At 39.1% G+C, this 20,637-nt stretch overlaps 1 protein-coding gene across 7 annotated transcripts in view; it reads left to right on the top strand.

The window, feature by feature from the left end:
- Window positions 1–19,025, top strand: part of CYRIA (CYFIP related Rac1 interactor A) — a 75,239-nt gene extending 56,214 nt beyond the window's left edge. For 5 of the 7 annotated variants that reach the window (XM_073335968.2, XM_073335967.1, XM_073335966.1 and 2 more), the window contains 9 exons: window positions 4,967–5,088; window positions 7,161–7,266; window positions 8,573–8,709; window positions 8,794–8,871; window positions 9,172–9,288; window positions 9,375–9,454; window positions 13,646–13,772; window positions 16,192–16,262; window positions 16,712–19,025. In XM_073335968.2, coding sequence (XP_073192069.1) covers window positions 4,967–5,088; window positions 7,161–7,266; window positions 8,573–8,709; window positions 8,794–8,871; window positions 9,172–9,288; window positions 9,375–9,454; window positions 13,646–13,772; window positions 16,192–16,262; window positions 16,712–16,775 — 902 coding nt within the window. In that variant the 3' untranslated portion in view covers window positions 16,776–19,025. Of the gene's footprint in view, window positions 1–4,966; window positions 5,132–7,160; window positions 7,267–8,572; window positions 8,710–8,793; window positions 8,872–9,171; window positions 9,289–9,374; window positions 9,455–13,645; window positions 13,773–16,191; window positions 16,263–16,711 lie in introns of all 7 variants that reach the window. The other 2 variants (XM_073335971.1, XM_073335970.1) reach the window with 2 other exon arrangements.
- The last annotated feature ends 1,612 nt before the right edge of the window (window positions 19,026–20,637 follow it).

Raw genomic sequence — 20,637 nt, forward strand, 5'->3', positions numbered from 1 at the left:
GGTAATACTTTATTTATACTTCTCTGTAATATTGTCTTGCAAGCAAAGGGAGTTCTGCATACACAGGAGTAGTTTTCCTGAGTTGGGCAGGTACTGTGATGATCAGTGCCATAAGAACCTAGACAAATTTTTTAAAAAAAACTAGACAGGCAAAAATTAAAGCTGTGAATCACAGCACATATCTCAATATAATAGCTGAGTAGATTCAGCAGCTTCCATCATCATCTTTCACTCCAGACTTGAAACCAAATAGCAGTGCCCAAGACAGTCTCTCCAGCAAATGATATCCACTTCAGGAAGCAAGTCTTATCTCCTGAGAGTGGGGGGGGGGGAAGTAATTTCAAAAGCCCTTCTGTAAGAGTAGGATGCAGACCAAATAAACATAAGCCATATCACTTTGATAAAGGACTACCAGTATAATCTTTCATTACTTCCAGCAATAAAACAAATGAGCATTCTTCTTGAAGCACGAGGCATTGGTGATGCGGGCATTCTCATTCAAACAGATTTGGACTTGGATTGATTAGACACCTCCTATACTTCTTCCCCTTACCCCATCAAATTTGGAGTTAATAGGTAAATGATACAGAACCAGAATCTTAACTCCCAATTGGTCATGTGAATCTTCGGTATCACAACTAATGAAAACTTTTATTATCACTTATGGTGAATTTCATGATGTGCATTTTGTTAATTCAAGGGGCACTGTACTGTTTGGGTCTGACCATGTTTAAATTAATGGCTAATAGACTGAATCCTGAGTACCTGAGGCTATTCTCAGCAGGCTCTGAATTTTCTCTTTCTCATAAAGGATTTACTGCCAGAGTTTATTGCTGCCCGTGGAGGCCCTTCTTCAGGGGGTACAAAGAAAGCTGAACAAAATATCTTTCTGGGAATTCTTAGGGAATACTTTGGAGTTTTCTTAAAGCAACAAAAAGAGTCAATTTTGAACTTTGAAGGAGTTCTGTTTTATAGCAGCTTCACAAGTTATTTTGGAAGTTTTTTCTTGAGCAGGTCTTCTCTTCCATGTACTGCTTCTCTTCTCTCCCCCTGCCCTTAAAATACTTTTTTTCTAAAAGCAGGGGCTCTTCCAAAACGTTCAGTTCCAAATGGTAAGTTAAAAAGTGCCCTACAGAACTTGACACTCCATTTTTGAACTATTAGCCAATATTTGTTCTGATTTCTATTCAGGTGACTTTCAAAAATTATGATTAACTTTGGAACAACAGAGGAGAGAATTTGGGACTGTTAGTACAAATAACCATTTTATTCCCAAGAGATGCTAAACCTAAGACCAACACTTTCGAAGTAGATGGTCTTAGGTCTGTATTTAGGCACCTAAGTAAGCAGCATTTTTCTTTCTTCTTCTTCCAGGCCAATTATAGTTGTGGGTGTTTAGCATCTTTGAAAATCAAGCTGGTGACTAGCTGCCTAAATGGGAATTTATGTGCCTAATTTGAGACACAAGGGTCTGAAAATGTTGACCTTCCTGAACTCTTCTTCTTCTTTTTTTCTTTTTCTTTTTTTTTTTTATTTTAAACACCCCGACTGGTATGCTGTCATCCAAGACACTTTTTATTCATATCCCAGTGATTTCCGAGCAAAAAAACAGTGGAGCTTCAGTTCAATTCAGTTAGAAAAGTTATTGGGTCTCAGTTAGTTAGATTGTCAGCTAACTACAATTTGCAGAAATAGTCATAAAGCTTCCAAGGATCCCCTCTTCGGGCTAGCTACCAACTTGACTGTGGTCAGATATTGTCAGCCCCATTGCTCGAAGCATTTGCAACTTCTGGATGGAGAATCAAGTCTCCTGTTAATACATGAATAGAGGCATCAACCATTAGAAGAAGTAGTAGATATCTGTAGTACATTATGTTCTAAGAACTTAAGACAGTTGGAACTTATGCTCCTCCTATTCCCCTCAGATCTGCAGAGTGAAGGCCTGAGAGCATGCGGATGCTGAATGGGTTTGACCAGGCCCTTTGCTTAGGCATCCACTTTTGCAGCTTCACACTGGGGAATGCAGTTCTCCCATGAATCCCAGGTTCTGTTCCTTTGCAAATGCATTGCATCCAGGAAGTAATGTGTGTTGTGAGGTTGACACTCCCTTAATGGCCTATTGGGTACTTCTGCTCAAGGAAAGTACCAGGGCTACTTAAAGTTCAAGAAGTTGGTATGCGGGTGTTGTGAACTTCCTAGACTCTGAAAAAACAGACATGCAAGTTCCTTTAACATACATAAAAGTGCTTTTAAGTAGCAATAATTTCTCCCTTATGTGTTCCTTCACCCTTCAAAACAAAAAACCTCACAAAAGGTGCATTGGTCCTTGAAAGACCAACAAGTTTAGAAGGGAAAGCTGCGTTTGGAGTTGGAACCAGAAAAAGTGAAACCACTGCCTCTTACTTTTTTGTAAGCACCTCAATGAAATGCCTTCGCTGCAAGCATCCAAAATAAATTCTCCTTGCACATGCTCATACTCATGAAATTTCTGGTTACTTGGTTTCATTTTGACTAATTTGAGTTTCCTACCTTCTAATCGAGTTTATAAGGAAAGCTGATTTAAATCTTAACCATAGAGAGGTTAACATCTGTATCCTAATACTTTTTAGGGGAAAAAAATCATTGCATTTAATGGTGTTTGGAGTCCTTTTAAGTATAGTATTTGCTGTAACAAGTAATGCTGGGAGAGAGGAGTATTCAAGCTCATAAAATACCTTTTGTATAATTGCTTTTGATAAATGAGGGTGGGGACTCAATGTTACTGTGACGTTAAACTTAAAGACATGACTACAGCATACATACAGTATCTTTCATTCTATGCTGTTTTCTGTATTATTAGTGCTGGGTGATGAGCTATGCATTACAGCTGTGCAGTAATGGGCAGTGTTGACAAGTTGGGCTCAAAGCAATGCCTTCAAGGCATCATGCTCTCTTAATGTTCATGTCAGTCAAAGCCAGACAGGTGTGATGCTTTTGGCAGATATGATGCCTCACCCAGTGACATGCCAAGATTGGTCTGCTTTAAAAGGAGACATTTTAACTTGCATTTGGCTTCATTTTCAACTCCCTGAAGAGGCCACCCAAGACCTTGCATTACCCCAGCCTCATTAACTTCAGTGCCTTTGCTCCACATCACAAATTTCTTTGGGACAGCAGGATGTATTGATTGGCTTTATATTGTCCTCATGTCGTACAATTTTAGTGATATCCCAGATATTTGCACCAGCTTCACCACAGAGACCATCCTTTTGTATATTTGACTGATAAGCAAGGTGCTGCCTGACAGTGGCTTTTGCACAGCTAATGTTGATGCATACTTGGCAGTTGCTACACTTCCAGCAATTGCATGGTCTGAAACATCATTTGAATCAGGGATGTTAGACTCTGAGGAAACTGAAGGCAAGTTGGGTTTTTACCCCTCTATAAAGAAGGAGGAGACACAATGATTTTTTTCCCCAGAACATCTGACTCCAGTGTTAGTAGGAAAATGGCCTGGATTGTCCCTTCTGCTTCATAGCCATTAGGACCCCATGGCAAGCATTTTGAGGAGTACATCAAGAGGCTGCTCTTACAGATAGCGTAAATGATTACCACTGGTCTGTTCATGACTAGTTCGTTGAATAACAACATCCTTGCATCTCCCTGTTTATCTCTAATGGGGCTGATGAAGTATTTTTTTCTCAAGGGGTTACAATAGTTATGCTTACCACCTTCCCCATGACAATTTGCTGGTGGAGGCTGTAAAAGGCAAAGCCAATCTGGCCACTTTGGAGGCTTTGATACAGGATTTACCAGTTGGTAGTGCTGGCAATTCATATTAGGCAAGCATCACTTGAAGCTGGTGATGTCTATTTTATTTCCTCCAAGAGAGATGCAGTGAACTTTCAATGATAACCAGTGAGCATATAGGCAACGAGACTTCACCAGCATCACTTGAAACATCAGCACCTGATGTGTCACTGAAGGCAGTTGTATCTAGCATGGGTGCTTGTTGGCTCTCTTGGCTGTGTTCATACTTTTACAGTAGAACTCAGAGTTATGAACACCTTGAGAATGGAGGTGGTTCGTAACTCTGAAATGCTTGTAACTCTGAACAAAATATTATGGTTCTTTTAAAAGTTTACAACTGAACGTTGACTTAATACAGTTTTAATTAATTAAAGTCTTGTATTAATTTCGGAAAATAGAAGTGAATTATCTGGGCTGTCACAGTTGTCCTAACTAGAGGGAATTTCATGGATGGGGATGTCTCCTGCTGCCAGGGACTGACAGGTCTGGTTCTACTCTCAAGCTGCAAGGAGGCTGAAGTAGCCATTGTAATGGATTTTTGGACCTTATTACTCAAAGAAAGGAAACTTTCAGTTAAGCACAGTTAGGTTGTCCTAGTTTCTAATTTATTTACTTCTGAAAAATGCCTTTAACTTTTTTCTGTGCAATGTTGTTGTAGCCATGTGAGTCCCAGCATGGTAGAGAGACCAGTTGGATGAGGGTATATCTCTTATTGGACCAACTTCTGTTGGTGAGAGAGAGAAGTTCTCGAGCTTACACATGAAGAGCTCTTGTTCAGGTGTAAGCTTGAAAGCTTGTCTCTCTCACCAACAGAAGTTGGTCCAAGAAGAGAGAGAGTACCTCACCCACCTTCTCTCTCAATATTTTGAACATTTGAGTTTATTGTCTTGAGAGGAGTGGGGGGGAATTGAGCAAAGCCACTGGTTCTGATCTAAAGCCCACCAAAATCAATGGGAATTGACTTGGATCAGCTTTGGATCAGAGCCTGATTCTGATCTTCCTTTCTTTGATATAAAGGAATAACTTCTTTGAAGTTAGTGGAGTCATACCAGAATAAAATCAGAATCAATTATGACTGATCCAATTGGAGTTAACTCCATAAATGGAACTGAATTATGTTGACATTCATATTTCATTTATAATGTGACATTGTGTATTTGCTCTTTATGTTTCTTAGATGCACAGCCTACAGATGGAGAAAGGGAGGTATGGAATCAGATCAATGCAGTTTTACAGGATTCTGAAAGCTTGCTTGCAGACCTTCAGGCTTACAAAGGAGCTGGACAAGAAATAAGAGATGTATGATAATATAGCAATGACATTTCTCTTGAAGAAACATCAAGTAATAGCCTGCAGTATTTATTTCTACTTTGCATGCCAGATAGTTCACAAAAGTTATTTATATTAAAAGTACTCAGTAAAACTGTACTTATAAAATACATTAGATATTTAGAATTTACACTAACTCTTTCAATGATAAAAGAAAAAGAGTACTTGTGGCACCTTAGAGACTAACCAATTTATTTGAGCATAAGCTTTCGTGAGCTACAGCTCACTCAATGATAGGTACAGTACGGTTAGTAGTGTTTCATTTAGACATCTTAATGTTAATACAATTAAATACTGTACTTTGCTTCTGAGAACACATTTTATGTACCCTTATGGGGGAAAAAATTAACGTCCATATTTAGAAAAAATTTCAATATCATTAAGGCACTGTAAAATTAGGAAAAATGCAAAATAGTTTCTGTTCTATGTAAGACTGTAAAATGACACCATAAAAATACATCACAATTACAATTCTACAGATGATCATCTAAGGAAAAGCTTCTGAAATGCTCCAATTATCTGCTAGCATTCAGAATTGTATCGATCTACTTTAGCTCTCACTTGACCTGGGGTGTTTTCCAAGTTAGGGGTGAGGGTCTCTGATACAAGATCTTCATGATTATCATTAGTGAGAGCAGTTGGTTACTTAACAGCCAAAACCTAGTTCTAAAGTAGTGACGGAACTCCCATTCACTGCGAAGGGCCCAAGCTTTGACCCTGTAAACCCTTTTCAGTGTGAGTGTAGTACAAATGGCCTTCGTTAATGTTTCTGCTATGGATAATTTGACCTAAAAAGAAAAAGAGGACTTGTGGCATCTTAGAGACTAACAAATTTATTTGAGCATAAGCTTTCGTGAGCTACAGCTCACTTCATCGGATGCATGCAGCAGAAAATACAGTGGCGAGATTTTATATACACAAAGAACATGAAACAATGGGTGTTACCATACATATTGTAACAAGAGTCATCAGGTAAGGTGAGCTATTAGCAGCAGGAGAGAGGTGGCGGGCGGGCGGGGAACCTTTTGTAGTGATAATCAAGGTGGGCCATTTCCAGCAGTTGACAAGAACGTGTGAGGAACCATGTGGTGGGAGGGGGGAATAAACATGGGGAAATCATTTTACTTTGTGTAATGACACATCCACTCCCAGTCTTATTCAAGCCGAAGTTAATGGTGTCCAGTTTACAAATTAATTCCAATTCAGCAGTCTCTCATGGGAGTCTGTTTTTGAAGTTTTTTTGTTGAAGAATTGCCACTTTTAGGTCTGTAATCGAGTGACCAAAGAGATTGAAGTGTTCTCCGACTGGTTTTTGAATGTTATAATTCTTGACATCTGATTTGTGTCCATTTATTCTTTTACATAGAGACTGTCCAGTTTGGCCAATGTACATGGCAGAGGGGCATTGCTGGCACATGATGGCATATATCACATTGGTAGATGTGCAGGTGAACGAGCCTCTGATAGTGTGGCTGATGTGATTAGGCCCTATGATGTTGTCCCCTGAATAGATATGTAGACATAGTTGGCAACGGGCTTTGTTGCAAGGATAGGTTCCTGGGTTAGTGTTTTTGTTGTGTGGTGTGTGGTTGCTGGTGAGTATTTGCTTCAGGTTGGGGGGCTGTCTGTAAGCAAGGACTGGCCTGTCTCCCAAGATCTGTGAGAGTGATGAGTTGTCCTTCAGGATAGGTTGTAGATCCTTGATGATGCTTCTGAAGCATGCTGCTGTATGTGGGTGCTGCATTTTGAATGAATAGTTTTAAAATAGTTCCCAGGACTTCATTAAATGATAGTTTCTACCACAGCTGAAACAGATGCCTTGATATTTTTGTTTTGCTATTTTTTAAAAAGCCCTTGACCTTGTATTTTTGGCTCTTTTTTTTTTCTTTCACACAATAGCTTTTGTCTTACAATTGTTCTAGATCTTTTTCAAGAAATATTTTAAAAACTACCATATTGGAAATCTTCCTATATTTATATTTAAAAGCCTGGTTCTTTATTCCAGTGTCATATGTATATTTACAGTAATATTGTCATTGCAGGCAATACAAAACCCAAATGATATCCAACTTCAAGAAAAAGCTTGGAATTCAGTGTGTCCTCTGGTTCTGAGGTTGAAGCAGTTTTATGAGTTTTCACTCAGACTAGGTGAGTGCCTCATATATTTCTTTTAACCGATATTATTTTCATATACAGATATGCAAATTTTCTCTTTTTCTGAAAGCTTAGAGCAGTGGTTCCCAAACTTGTTCCGCCGCTTGTGCACGGAAAGCCCCTGGCGGGCCGGGCCAGTTTGTTTACCTGCCACATCCACAGGTTCGGCCGATCGTGGCTCCCAGTGGCTGCGGTTCGCTGCTCCAGGCCAATGGGAGCCACTGGAAGCAGCGGCCAGTTGGTCCCTCGGCCCGCGCTGCTTTCAGCAGCTCCTGTTGGCCTGGAGCAGCAAACCGCAGCCACTGGGAGCCGCGATCAGCCGAACCTGTGGACAGGGCAGGTAAACAAACTGGCCCGGCAGGGACTTTCCCCGCACAAGCGGCAGAACAAGTTTGGGAACCACTGGCTTAGAGAGTTGTACCATTAATTCGACTATAGTGCCTAGATTTCTATCTTCTGTGAAGCCTGTAGGTTCTGTTTTCACACATCTGAACATAAATATATCCAGATGTAATTTTTGGAATTTATTAGAAGCAGCATGAAGCCATATGCGTTAACATTTAGGGTTCTAGCCAGCCCTTGAGTATGTTTTCACTAAGAGAGAGCATCTAGAAAGAGCTGGGAAAGAGGGTCTGGGTTAGGATTCCTGAGTGGAATGGGGAACAAGTATAGACAACCTTCAGGTCCACTAGGCTGCGTTTTCCCCTCCCAAAGCCTTTGTAGGAGATTATCCCTGCATCCTGTATTGCCAGGTCCCTCACTTTGCACTCATAATCCTCATGTTGGATCCCAGTGGCATCGGTGACGAAGGTTGGATACTTTTTTGGCAGAGTCCCAGAAGCATCTTCATATTGAAGGGTGGGGGTGACCATTAGGGGGAGTAAGGTGGATGAAAAGTCTGAGGGACTGCGTGCAATAGATCTTTCTTTAGCATTTGTGTATGGGAAGGACTGTCAAAAAATTAGGGATGTGGAAGGTCTCTTTTGAGAGAGGAGAGAGAAGACCAAGATGATGTGAAGAACTGGGAGTGATGGCAGAGAGTGAGGAGCCAGTTGGTGGTGGTGGTTGTTGGTTTTGACCCTATCCCTCATTTTAGAATCCTAAGGACAATTACTAATTATGTCCTTAGGGCTCCGCAGTTTACAGAGGGCCTTTCTTCTTGAAAAATTCTTATTTAGAAATCAAGTTTGTTACAAAAATAGTTATACATATGGCATAAAGCATCAAGATACAAATTGACATTGTGTCAAAAATGCAAAAGCCATGACTTACTACACATTGTGCTTTTTATCTTCCTTAGAGAAAACACTACAGAGCTTATTAGAATCATTGACCTGTCCACCCTATACTCCAACTCAACACCTGGAACGAGAACAGGCTCTAGCCAAGGAGTTTGCAGAAATATTACATTTTACTCTCCGCTTTGATGAACTTAAGGTTAAAAATATTTTTTAAATATACACTGAAACATTTCCTTGCATTTTGAAGTGTGTTATATACTGATTCTTTTTATCCATTAAGATGAGAAACCCAGCCATTCAAAATGACTTCAGTTACTACAGACGGACAATAAATCGCAACAGAATAAACAATATGCATGTAAGTAAATGGAACTTGGACTTTTTGTTTTCACTCTGGAGTTTATGGATGTGCATTCCCGCCACTGGTGGTAACGTTTTTTGCAGTGGTTTACAAGATGCCTACATTAAAGGCCATATTGTCAACTCCTTACATTGGTGAGCAATTAATCAGACAAGTTGTACCATTGACTGTAATGAGACTACTCACGTAAATAACGGCTCACTGGTGTGAGTATACAGTTTATCTGTTTCTCCCTGCTGGTAACATTTTTGAAAGGAGTGTCATTTATTAACTATTTTTTCTTCATATTTTTATCAGATAGACATTGAGAATGAAGTAAATAATGAAATGGCCAACAGAATGTCTCTATTTTATGCAGAAGCCACACCAATGCTCAAAACACTCAGCAATGCCACAACACACTTTGTATCAGAAGTAAGTGATAAGATTTTTTGCATTATTTTCTAACATTTAGTTGTACAATTTGGTTTAATGATCATGGTTGTGTTTAATTTTTCTAGAACAAAACCCTACCGATTGAGAATACAACAGATTGTTTAAGTACTATGGCCAGTGTATGTAAAGTAATGTTGGAAACACCGTAAGTTTATTTATCAGTTCAATCTTTTTGGGGGAGGGGGGAGGGGTCTGCTTAAGTAGCCATCTAGCATGTGAGCAGTTTTTGCAAACTAAGTCTAGTATGTATGCCTTAAATTAAAATATCTTTCTAATATCTTAGATTTTTATAGAGCAACCAGCCTGGTAGTTGCTCTATAAAAGTTTAAGATAGATATTTTAATTTAAAGCATACATACGAGACTTATGAGTAGACAAAGAACTAATATAAGCAAGTCATGCCTCCTGTCTTGACTAGTATGAATATTTTTCATTAATACATTAACAGTTTTGCCCAGGGAGGTTCACAGCATAAGGCTCTGATTCAGCAGAGTGTTAGAATTGGTACATAGACTTCAGTGGGACTACTTGCATCCATAAAGTTATGTGCATACTCCTGTGTTTTGCTGGATTGGAGGTCTAATTTCTTAGAAGATTCCCAAACAATTGTATATGAGGTAATCTTCCTGTAGTTGATATCACAAAACCAGATACTTCAGTCTGAGCTATGACATTTTTATAGACAAACTGGTGGAAACAAAGATAGTCTTTTTGGGTGGTGGTTTGGGTTTTTGTTTGTTTCTGAAAATACTGGAGGGTCTGGAGAAGTATATATTCTATTTCTTGATCAGGGAACTCGTTTATTTGAATTGAATCTCCATTTTGCTGTAAATCAGCCAATGGAGAGAGTTTTCACTCAGTTGTGATGTTTGGTCAAGTCTACCTTCATTGCAACAGTTTTTATATAAAATTTATCTAAATAGATAGAAGATAAATAGAACAACAACAAAAAAAGACATCTTGAAATGCTCCTCTGCTTTGATGCCTACAAAAACGGCTGTGATATGACCATGGCTTACCAAGTTGATCCTAGTCATTGGTTACTCTGTGCTCCCTCCCCAATTTGTTTGTATCCATTTCCTATTCAGATTAAGGAAACTCTTGGAAGTAGAGACCATCTTCTCATTATATGCTTGTACAGTGCCTAGTACAATGGGTTTGGTCCTCTAGGCATTACCACAATATAAACAGCAAATATTATCAGTACCCCCATTGTAGAAGAGAGGGATGTAAATAACAGAATAACTGATTTCTTCCCAAGCACAGGACCCCGTTGTACGTTAGCAAGGAGTACATGTGTCCAATATTCTGCAAACATTAATTCAATCCTCATAATACAGCTGTGAACTCCTAGATCAATATTTTCACATTGGGAAAGCATAGCTGCAAAAGAAAATGCCTAAAGCCATATAGGGAGTTGGTATCCGAACTGAGAATCCCTCTGCTCAGTTTCTGTACTCAGTTGACAAGAACAAAGGGAGAGTATACTAAAATGACAAAAGGAACATAGACTATATTGTCTTTACCTTTAACTCAAATGTCATTACTCCTTTTAGAAAGGGACTATTACATAATTTTACTGGGTCCAAGGGATTTATTTAAATAAAATAAGCTAAAGATTGTGTGATGAGGAAGCCAGTGCTTATTTTTTGGCCTTTTTTAATTGTAGTCTAGTTGTAGTTTTCGTTTTGTACAATCCATCTTTATGAAAGGAATCCTTTAATTTTACTTACTGTTATGGCTTCTGCTGCAGTTTATCTACCAGTTCTAAAATGTCCTGGCATGATGCTTTTAGGCAGATGGTGGGAGGAGATATTGAAGGTCAAAGAAGGTAATAGTAGTACATCTCCAGTGAACTCTCCTTCCATTTACCCTAACATTCCAGGAGCTATGACATACTAAAAATTATCATTGTCCTAGGAATTGAATTAACAAAGCCTTAAATATGATAAAATGTAAGATACAATATTTTATTCTTACTGATGGGGAAAAAAAATCTCGTGACCTTTTTTAATTCATCCTCCCTCTGTTCCATATTTCATATCTTAGTGACCCTTAATCTTAGCTAAGGGTTATTACCGAGGGTTGTGGTGGTTTCTCCATCACTGACAATTTTTAAATCAAGATTAGATGTTTTTTCTTAAAAAGATGCGCTGGGAATTACAGTTAAACATGTTCTTCGTTCAGAAGAGAGCAAGAAAAAGTAACTTATGTTAGATGATTCAGTTTTTGTTGCCCATCTTGACATCTGATAGGAAGCTGATTTTCATAAGTGTTGAGCATCTGCCACTTTATTTTGAGTGCATTAAATTTTTCGTACCCATCTTGACACCTTAATCAGTTGCTTTTCAGAATTTAGGCCCATGAGCTTACAGAAAGAGGTAGCATAATTCAGGAGAATTTTAAGGGATTAAAATCATTCAGATAGAGTGGCTAATAGGTATAATGGAATTCCAGTTGATAAGCTAAAGGGGTGTTTGTTTTGTATTTGCTGGCCACTTGGGTCAGGAGCAGATGTTTTCACTGAAAATATGCCTATCCCTATACTAGTTACAGTTATTCTTCGCAAGAGATTGTATTGCCATCCTGGTACAACTGTTGGTTTTTAAAGACAATAAAATAAGGAATGGGACATTTTCAAAATTGCACAGCTTTGTCCTGTCTGCTTCATATAAGTTTTACCACTGACTTCATTGGAAGCAGAGTTAGGCAAATGCTGATTGCTTTCAAAAATACCAACTGAAAACTTTTTTAAAAGCATAATTTTAACATTGATTTTTAAATCATAAAGGAGACAGATGAATAGTTATCAGACATTTCCCAATGTCAGTGCTCATAGCTGGTTTCTGATTATATGCTATTATTGTTACTACATTATTTAAACAAGAAAAAAATAGAGTTCAGGAACTCAAAGTAAAGGAATTGTGAAGTACAGCTTCTAGTTTTTGAAAATTAACAAGGTTCACCATTCTCCTATTGGTGACTTTCATTTAAGAAATCAGCAGAAAAGTCGCCAATTAAAACAATAAAGGAGTTAATCTGAACCTCTGATGTAGGTAGTGGTTGAGAAATATAGCATAGACTAGTCTCAGGCCTCTTTTTTGCTCAATTCATTTTTCACCTCCCTGATGATGATTTCAAGGAGTAACTGTTGTAGTGACTGTTTTAACTTTGCCATCCACATATAAGGGTATGTCTACACTACGAAATTAGGTTGAATTTATAGAAGTCGTTTTTTTAGAAATCGTTTTTATATATTCGAGTGTGTGTGTCCCCATAGAAAATGCTTTAAGTGTATTAACTCGGCGGAGTGCTTCCACAGTACCAAGGCAAGCGTCGACTTCCGGAGTGTTGCACTGTGGGTAGCTATCCCACAGTTCCCGCAGTCTCCGCTGCCCATTGGAATTCTGAGTTGAGATCCCAATGCCTGATGGGGCTAAAACATTGTCACGGGTGGTTCTGGGTACATATCGTCAGGCCCCCATTCCCTCCCTCCCTCCCTGAAAGTAGCAGCAGACAATCGTTTCGCGCCTTTTTTCTTGAGGAAATGAGATTCAAAAGTTTGCGGTTCTTTTCCTGTCTACCTGGCCAGTGTATCTGAGTTGAGAGTGCTGTCCAGAGCGGTCACAATGGAGCACTCTGGGGTAGCTCCCAGAGGCCAATACCGTCAAATTGTGTCCACAGTACCCCAAATTCGACCCGGCAAGGCCAATTTAAGCGCTAACCCACTTGTCGGGGTGGAGTAAGGAAATCGATTTTAAGAGCCTTTTAAGTCAAGTTAAGGCTTCATCATGTGGACGGGTGCAGGTTTACATCGATTTAACGCTGCTAAATTCGACCTAAAGTCCTAGTGTAGGCCAGGGCTGAGGCTTCCATTTGAAAGGCAAATGAAATCTTGATAGGAATGTTACCTGTTCACTACTCATATTTAAACAACAGAAGTAGCTTTACTTTGAATTCCTATCGTTTTGGCATTCTAATAGTGAATAATGAGCACTGTCTATCTTTATAACCTTCCATATCTGTGGAGACCTCCAGCAAATGTCTAAAATTCAGGGTTTGATAGAGATGATAATATGATCTTTGAAGAAGTAGTGGAAGATTTTACTGTACCATCAGTTGTTTTCTGTTTTTTTTTTCTCTCTCTCTCCCTGTAAACTGCCAAGTTGATTGATTCAAGGATCATTACTGGTGTTGGTTTCCTTAAAAGCTTATTGATTTACATTTATTGATTTCCATGCACTAATACTCTAGTTTGAGAATAAAGTTCTCATGTGAAACACATGAAAGAATAAATTGTGCTATGCAGAATCAGTCAAGAATTCTTTTTTTCCAGAGAATACAGAAGTCGGTTCACCAGTGAAAAGACTCTTATGTTCTGCATGAGAGTAATGGTGGGTGTTATTATTCTCTATGATCACGTTCATCCCGTGGGAGCTTTTTCTAAGACATCAAAGATTGACGTAAGCGTAATTTACAAAGAAGATTTTTTTAATGCTCTGTAGATTAGCTAAATATTTGTCTATAGATTTCTTCCATAGAAGTTTAGGCTTTTATACGACTCATTTTCAGTTGTTTTCAAATTTTGTATCGGACACTGGTGCTCATTTGTCGTGTATTAAGCAGTTCTGTTGCTTTACTAGATGTTCTATTACAGTAAAATTGCAGTGTAGACATTCTGGGATAAACTAACCCTGTAATTTGTCAGTTCTAAAACTCACTTTTTGGAAGTGTTTTTAATCTAAATAACCAGCTATTCCATGCGGTTACTAGTTTGGCTGAGACCCAAACTAAGCCTAAAGTTTATCTGTTTAATGCTGACTGAGAACTTTTAGCTTAAGTTTTGGTGAGCATAGTAATGAAGTGAAATCAACCTTTAATGTCTTACATATATACAGGAAAAAGTACCTACCTATTTACACAAGGTGCTTTGGACAAATTTAATTCTACAATCAGTTAAACAGCTAACCTTCAACAAAACTAAACTACAACTGACAAAAGAAAAAAAGTTTTCCCTAGCAGTTTCCCCTCCCACATACAAAAAAAATTTGGGCATCTGTGTTTTTTTTTTTATAATATTGGTGATATTAGCTTTCATAGTCTATTTCATCTGTTGATCTCAAAGCACGTTACAAAGACTCTTTCACTGACTCCGTATTACAGTGAGGAAATTGAGGCACATATAGGCAAATTGACTTTCTCAAGGTCACAGAGCAGGACAGTGGTAGAGGTGAGACCAGATTTCCTTATTCCAGTGTCTTACCCAATGGACCATGCTGCCACAGAAATACAACACTTGAAATGTTGCCAAAAGCCCAATTGTATATGATTAGCTTTCCTAATATATATGACGATTGTTTCACAATGCTGTTATCAAATAAATGTGAATCATTTGCCTGGCACTTTATTATGTATTCTAATCCAAGTTTATAACAGTATAGGTAGCTAGATACAAAGTAAAAAGGAATTGGTAGGCAGGAGACACTCAAGTCAGTTTTTAGAGTGTGCAAAGGGGACCCAAATCTTAATTTCAAGTGTAAAGTGCATGTCCTAGTATGAATACTTCCAGTATTTCAGACTCGTCTATTCAAATGGAAGGTCAGTTTTCTGTAGAAGACAATTCTCCTCTCCAAGCCAGCAATCTCTTGGGAAAAGTTTTGGCGCACTCTACAGACAGTGGAGAAAATGAGCCATTTCTTGCCCTCTGAGTTTCCTAGGTTCTGATTGTTTCTGTTCTTGAAAAACGCTGCTTTCCTGCCGAGTAACTTGGGTGACTGTTTTGGGCAGAGCTTCTGCCTTAAGCTGCACCCATCTATCTGTGGATTGCTGTGAGCTCGACTGGATTTCCCATACAGGGAGAATGAGTAACTGGCTAATGTCCATTTGATTACTCAGTGAGTAAAGGCTGAGACAGACATTTTCCAGATCATCTTGTGCAGCTAATCCATAGACCTGGCACTAGTTAAGAGCATCTGGGAAGTGCTTAACTGAACCTCCATTTATTCACCTACAGATTTAGACACGCATTGGTATCTCAAATTGAGAGGAAAGACTGACCTGTGGTTAAAACTCTGCAATGGGTCTTGGCAGTAGAGCTGTCCAGACGATTCTGTTTCCCAGATTTTGAAGTTTTGAAATTTTGTTTTCATTCTGCATAGGAACAAAACCAAAACATTTTAAATGTTTTTGCAAAAAACAAAATTGTCAGGGGAAACAGTAGGGGTTCTGTATGGCCACCACCTGGTGGTTAGGATAGTGGCTGGGGATGTGGGAGACCCAGATTCAAGTCCCTGCTCTGCGTGATTTTGAAGTGATCTGGGATGAAAAATTTTGTTTGGAATCAGGTGGGGCAGGGACTTAACCTGTGTTTCCCACATTCCAGCCATGCCCAAACCATTAAACTATAGTCTCCTCTTCTCTCTCTCTGCCCCCCCACCCTCCAAAATAAAATAAAATAACCCTTTCCTAATTAGAGTTTTAGAGAAATACACATCTCCATAATGTGGTATTCAGTTCAGTTGTAATCGTGTCGGTCCCAGGATATTAGAGACACAAGGTGGGTGCGGTAATACATTTTATTGGGCCAACCAACATCTGTTGGTGAGAGAGACAAGCTTTTGAGCCACGCAGAGCTGCTCTTCTCTGGCACGGGTTGTAGGGCTTAAAAATTGCTATGTAGACATTCCGGCTTGGGCTGGAGCCTGAACTCTGGGACCCTCCACTCTTGCCCGTTATTTAGTATAATGACATTTTACTGTTCATGTTCACTGGCTGTATGAAACGTATCTGGAAATAAAGCTGACCTGTATTGGTTAGGTTTTTATCTGTTTTCAGATACTGCAAATTCTATATTGTTCAATAGTCATATGCTTCTGTTCCCAGATGAAGGGGTACATAAAAGTTTTAAAGGAACAGCCTCCTGATACCGTGGAAGGCCTTCTGAATGCTCTCAGGTATGTACAGGGGTAGATAGAAGAGTATAGTGTGAAGTGCTCAGGCCATATGGTAAGGGGGCAGGGAGGCATGCACAGATCTAAGGTACGTAGATGTACTAAACGAGGATTCCAAAAGAGCAGAATATATTTTGATTATTTCTAAGCAAAATTAATGAGACTGTTTTGAGAGCATGGAGATGAAATGGGTGAATGGTAATGGAACCACTGACTGTCTTCTATGAAAGTGTTAATATCCAACCATACAACTACACCATCCATTTTAGAGTTATGTTCCCAGCAGTAGCTTTGTTTTCCATAGGGAAAATGAGGAAACTATGTTTAATATACATAAACCTACTATATTTAGTAAAACTTCATATTAATTTGCAGAACCGCTAACAAAGCTTTGAGGATGTCCTAATTCATGTTCATTATTTGTATATTACACTTTCACTTTGTATTCCTAGGTTCACTACAAAACACCTGAATGATGAGTCTACTTCCAAGCAAATTCGAGCTTTGCTTCAGTAGTCCCTTCTGAGACAAGTGGATCTATGTATTGATCACAGAAGATGTGTATGTTTACATAATTTAATACAGATTGGTGTTAATACTTGTGTGTATGTTCTTCACATCACTGAAATCTATGAATCTTTAGTCATAATATGACTGACTTTATGTAGCACAATCTCCATTTACATGTCCGCCTTATCTTTTTACATCAGCTACATCTATAACAGTCTGTTGTCGTCTGTGTTTGTTTAATCCAAAAAAAGCCGCCTCTTTCACAGAAGTAAGCAGTAGTAAGGACAAAATGGACTAAACCATAGGGGTGAAATCTTGCAGGAGAAATTTAATATGAATTAAAATAAAAGTGAAATTGTCTCATTTTCTTTTTTAGTGTGCTGTTTAGTTGGAAATTTAGTTTTACATAAAGTTCTCCATTGAATTTTTATGGAATGAAGGTTATTTGAATGTTCAGCACCATTGCATGAGACGCAACATGTTTTGTATTAGGCAGAAGGAAAAGTGGCCACTTACTGCTCATTCTTGCCTGGCTGATAACAGCCAACAAATTCTCTTGCCAAAGACGACATTTTGTCTCTTCGGTTTATGATGTAACCCTTTCCATTCCACAGTTGAGAAATTAATATCCTGTTTCAGGTTTAATGTACTTACTTGTAAAATGCAGTTCAAGACTATCCTCCTATTCAGACAACTTTGTATTACTGAAGAAGAAAAATACTCTTAGGCCTAATGCCTGAAGCTTGGAGAATAAGGAGGAAGTACTAAAGCTTTGTGTACACTTGAAATCTTATGCCAATTTCCCAAATAAAATCTAAGGGTCTGTCTATACTGAAATAAAACACCTGCAGCTGGCCCAGGTCAGCTGACACGGTCTCAAAGGGCATGGGCTGCAGGCTATAAAATAGCAGTGTAGATGTTGGGTCTTGGGCTCGTAGAGTCCCAAACCCTGGGTTCTAACCCAAGCCTGAATGTCTACACTGCTATTTTATATCCCCAATCCCCACAACACGGGCCAGCCACAGGTCTCTTTGTAGTGTAGACATACCTTAAATGGGCAAAAAGCCTTTTTGCTGGTATAACTGTCTGTACTAGAGCCTTCTGCTGATATAAAAACATTGTAAAGACTCTCTCACCCCTAACTGACATTATTATACCAGCAAAAGTTTCTAGTGTAAACCTGGCCTTATTAGAGCAGGAGTGATATAAAGAGGGTTTGACTGTGTTTGGGAGTTGAGCTATTTGAGTCAAACTCCTTTATAGGACTTCTTATCAGCCAATACCATGTGAAAACTGAGAAGTTTCAGTTGCTTACTTAGCTGTTGTTTTCAAATGTGACTTATACTTTCAAGAAGTTGAGTTCCTCACTGAGTTACATTTGTTCTTATTTTCTCCAGTCGAAGGAATAAAGGTCTTTTGCAAAAACCAGAAAAGTGCTCTTTTGAGTGTCTGAGTGACCTGCAGCAGCTGTGAATTTTCTAGCAGAGAGGATCACGTTTTCAAAAACGTGCACTAAATTTTGCATGCTTGGCTTACATGTTGCATGTAAACTCTAAGGCATATGCATAAACCCTGATTTGTGTATCCGTATATATGTCGGAGTTTGTGTGCAGTCACTGGAGTTTTCATGAATGTACTTCAGAAAATGTGGCCCTTTAATGTTTTCGAGGTGTAATGTTGCACGCTAGAAACTGTACTGCACTGCTACGAAGTTACTTATCAATGTCAGTTCCTAGGCAGTATTTAGTTTGCAAGCTCTTTGGGGTAGGGGATTGCCTTCTGTTTTATATTTACACAGCACTTATTACTCTGAGGCTTCAATTCTGATTGGGGCCTCAAGAAGCTAACGTAATGCAGATAATAATCTTTCTGATTCTACTATACAGCTGCTGCTGAGTACTCAAGTGTCATCAGAAACAGTTTAATATAAGGATATTTACCAAATGTTCTTGAAAAAAGTACTTTTGCCATTGTTAGCTAAATGGACTATAGATTTGTAGTGGATCTGGTAGATTCTTTATTTGCTAAATTTCCTAAAGTTAATACTTGCCTATCTGTAATTATAATTGTTAAACATTGAAGTCTTTTAAGAGTCAAAAGAGGAGAGCTGTATAATAAAGAAAAATGTAAACCTGAAAGCGTTCTTAAAGTTGTCATGTGCTGTTCGCAAATGTCAATGCATTTCTTTGCCTGATGTGACGGGGCTATTTTGTACAGAAGTTTGTTTGAAATAATAAAAAGTTTGGTACCTTCACAGCATTTGGATTGTCTGTAATTTATACAGTGGGTAATAAGAAAGGAGGATATGGATTGACATTTGAAAGTTCCATTCAGTATCCCTAAATATACCCAATTTATAAATGTTATACTTTTTATACCAGTAATATTATAGATACTACAGTTGTTGGACACTTGAACAGCTCTGCTGGTTGAATCTATCCTATATAATTACTCTTAGGGAAAGTCTGCACTATTGCGCAGTGCAGGATTTGCGCAGAAATTAGTATTATGCTCAGAATGTGTTTCTCCCCCCCTCCCCCAAGAAATGGGCTTCAGAGCTGCCAGCTGCCACTAGGGAGCACTAGATCCAGCAGAGCCCAACTCACAAATAGAAGACGCTGCTGTGGAGAGGGAGCTGTAGGATTCCTGGTAGCTACAGTTCCCAGCATGCCCTGAAGGAAGGAGGCAGCATGCAGGAAACTACATTCAAGCCCAGAACCCAGCATCAGGATGTTTCTCCCTCTGGATCCCTGGGCTCTAGTGGGATAGGAGGTGCGTGCGAGTATCTGGCTGAGGGTGGCACACCTGAGCTTTGAGTGCAAGGGTTCTAGGAATCTGGGTTGGGGGAGGTCCTGCAGCTGGCCTCTGGGAAGAATGGTTGTGAGTGTCTGGCCCACCAGCTGGGCTCGGGGCGGGGGGGAGAGGGTAGAGAAACAGGAACTGAGTTGCTGTAGGGGTTTCCTTAACTCTCTGCTCCTCTGGCAATTTTTTATATCTGTATTGTTAAACATAGTTGCTGATAGGTATTTTGAAATAAATTACCATAATAATTTAAACTGGAATGATTATATAGTGTTATTTTAGCAAATAAAATCTGCAGAATTTTAAAACTGTGTGCAGAATTTTAAATTTTTTAGCAAAGTTTTTAACTTTTTGGCGCAGAATTGCCCCAGGAGTATGTAATATACCTTTCTGTGTGGTGGGCATTATACAAGAAAAAGCCTCCAACTTTTACTTTACATTTTTAATTGTTTTTAAGCGGCTTGACATTCGATTACTACTACATCATCTGTCTAAGGGCTGAATTCGAGTCCTTCATCCTTCACCCTTTCTAGTCCTGCGTCACACCACTGTTTATCGTAGAACAAGTGCAAGTACTTACATATTAATTAGAGCAGGGACTGAACCTCCATCTTCCAGGTGATGCCCCTAACCACTGAGCTATAGTCATTCTCTCACTCAATGACTATTTAAGTATTTCATACAAAGTAGAACAGCTTCAACAGGAGAGACCCATCCCACAATATCCTACAATGCAGTAGTTAAAGAACTCAGCTGGGAGACGGATTCATGTCCTAGCTCTGAATCTGTCCCTTGGTCTCTTGTATCATGGGCCAGTGTTCTAAGCAATAACCTAAAAAAAGGTATCCCGCACTCCTCCTCAGCTGTTTTCTGTGGGCCTGATCTAGTAGGCAGCCATGCTGGGACTTTTCTCTCTCTCTCTCTCTTTCTCTCTCTCCTGTTCCCATCAGGTCTCCCTTTTCTCCTATTGATCGAAGACATTCTTGCCTCATGTAGCTAATGCTCCAACTCTCAGGTGCAGTGAGTCTCAACGAGGATTCCTGGGTTCTCTTCCCAGCCTTGCCAT

The sequence above is a fragment of the Lepidochelys kempii genome, chromosome 3, assembly GCF_965140285.1.
Source record: "Lepidochelys kempii isolate rLepKem1 chromosome 3, rLepKem1.hap1, whole genome shotgun sequence".
Taxonomy (NCBI): domain Eukaryota; kingdom Metazoa; phylum Chordata; order Testudines; family Cheloniidae; genus Lepidochelys; species Lepidochelys kempii.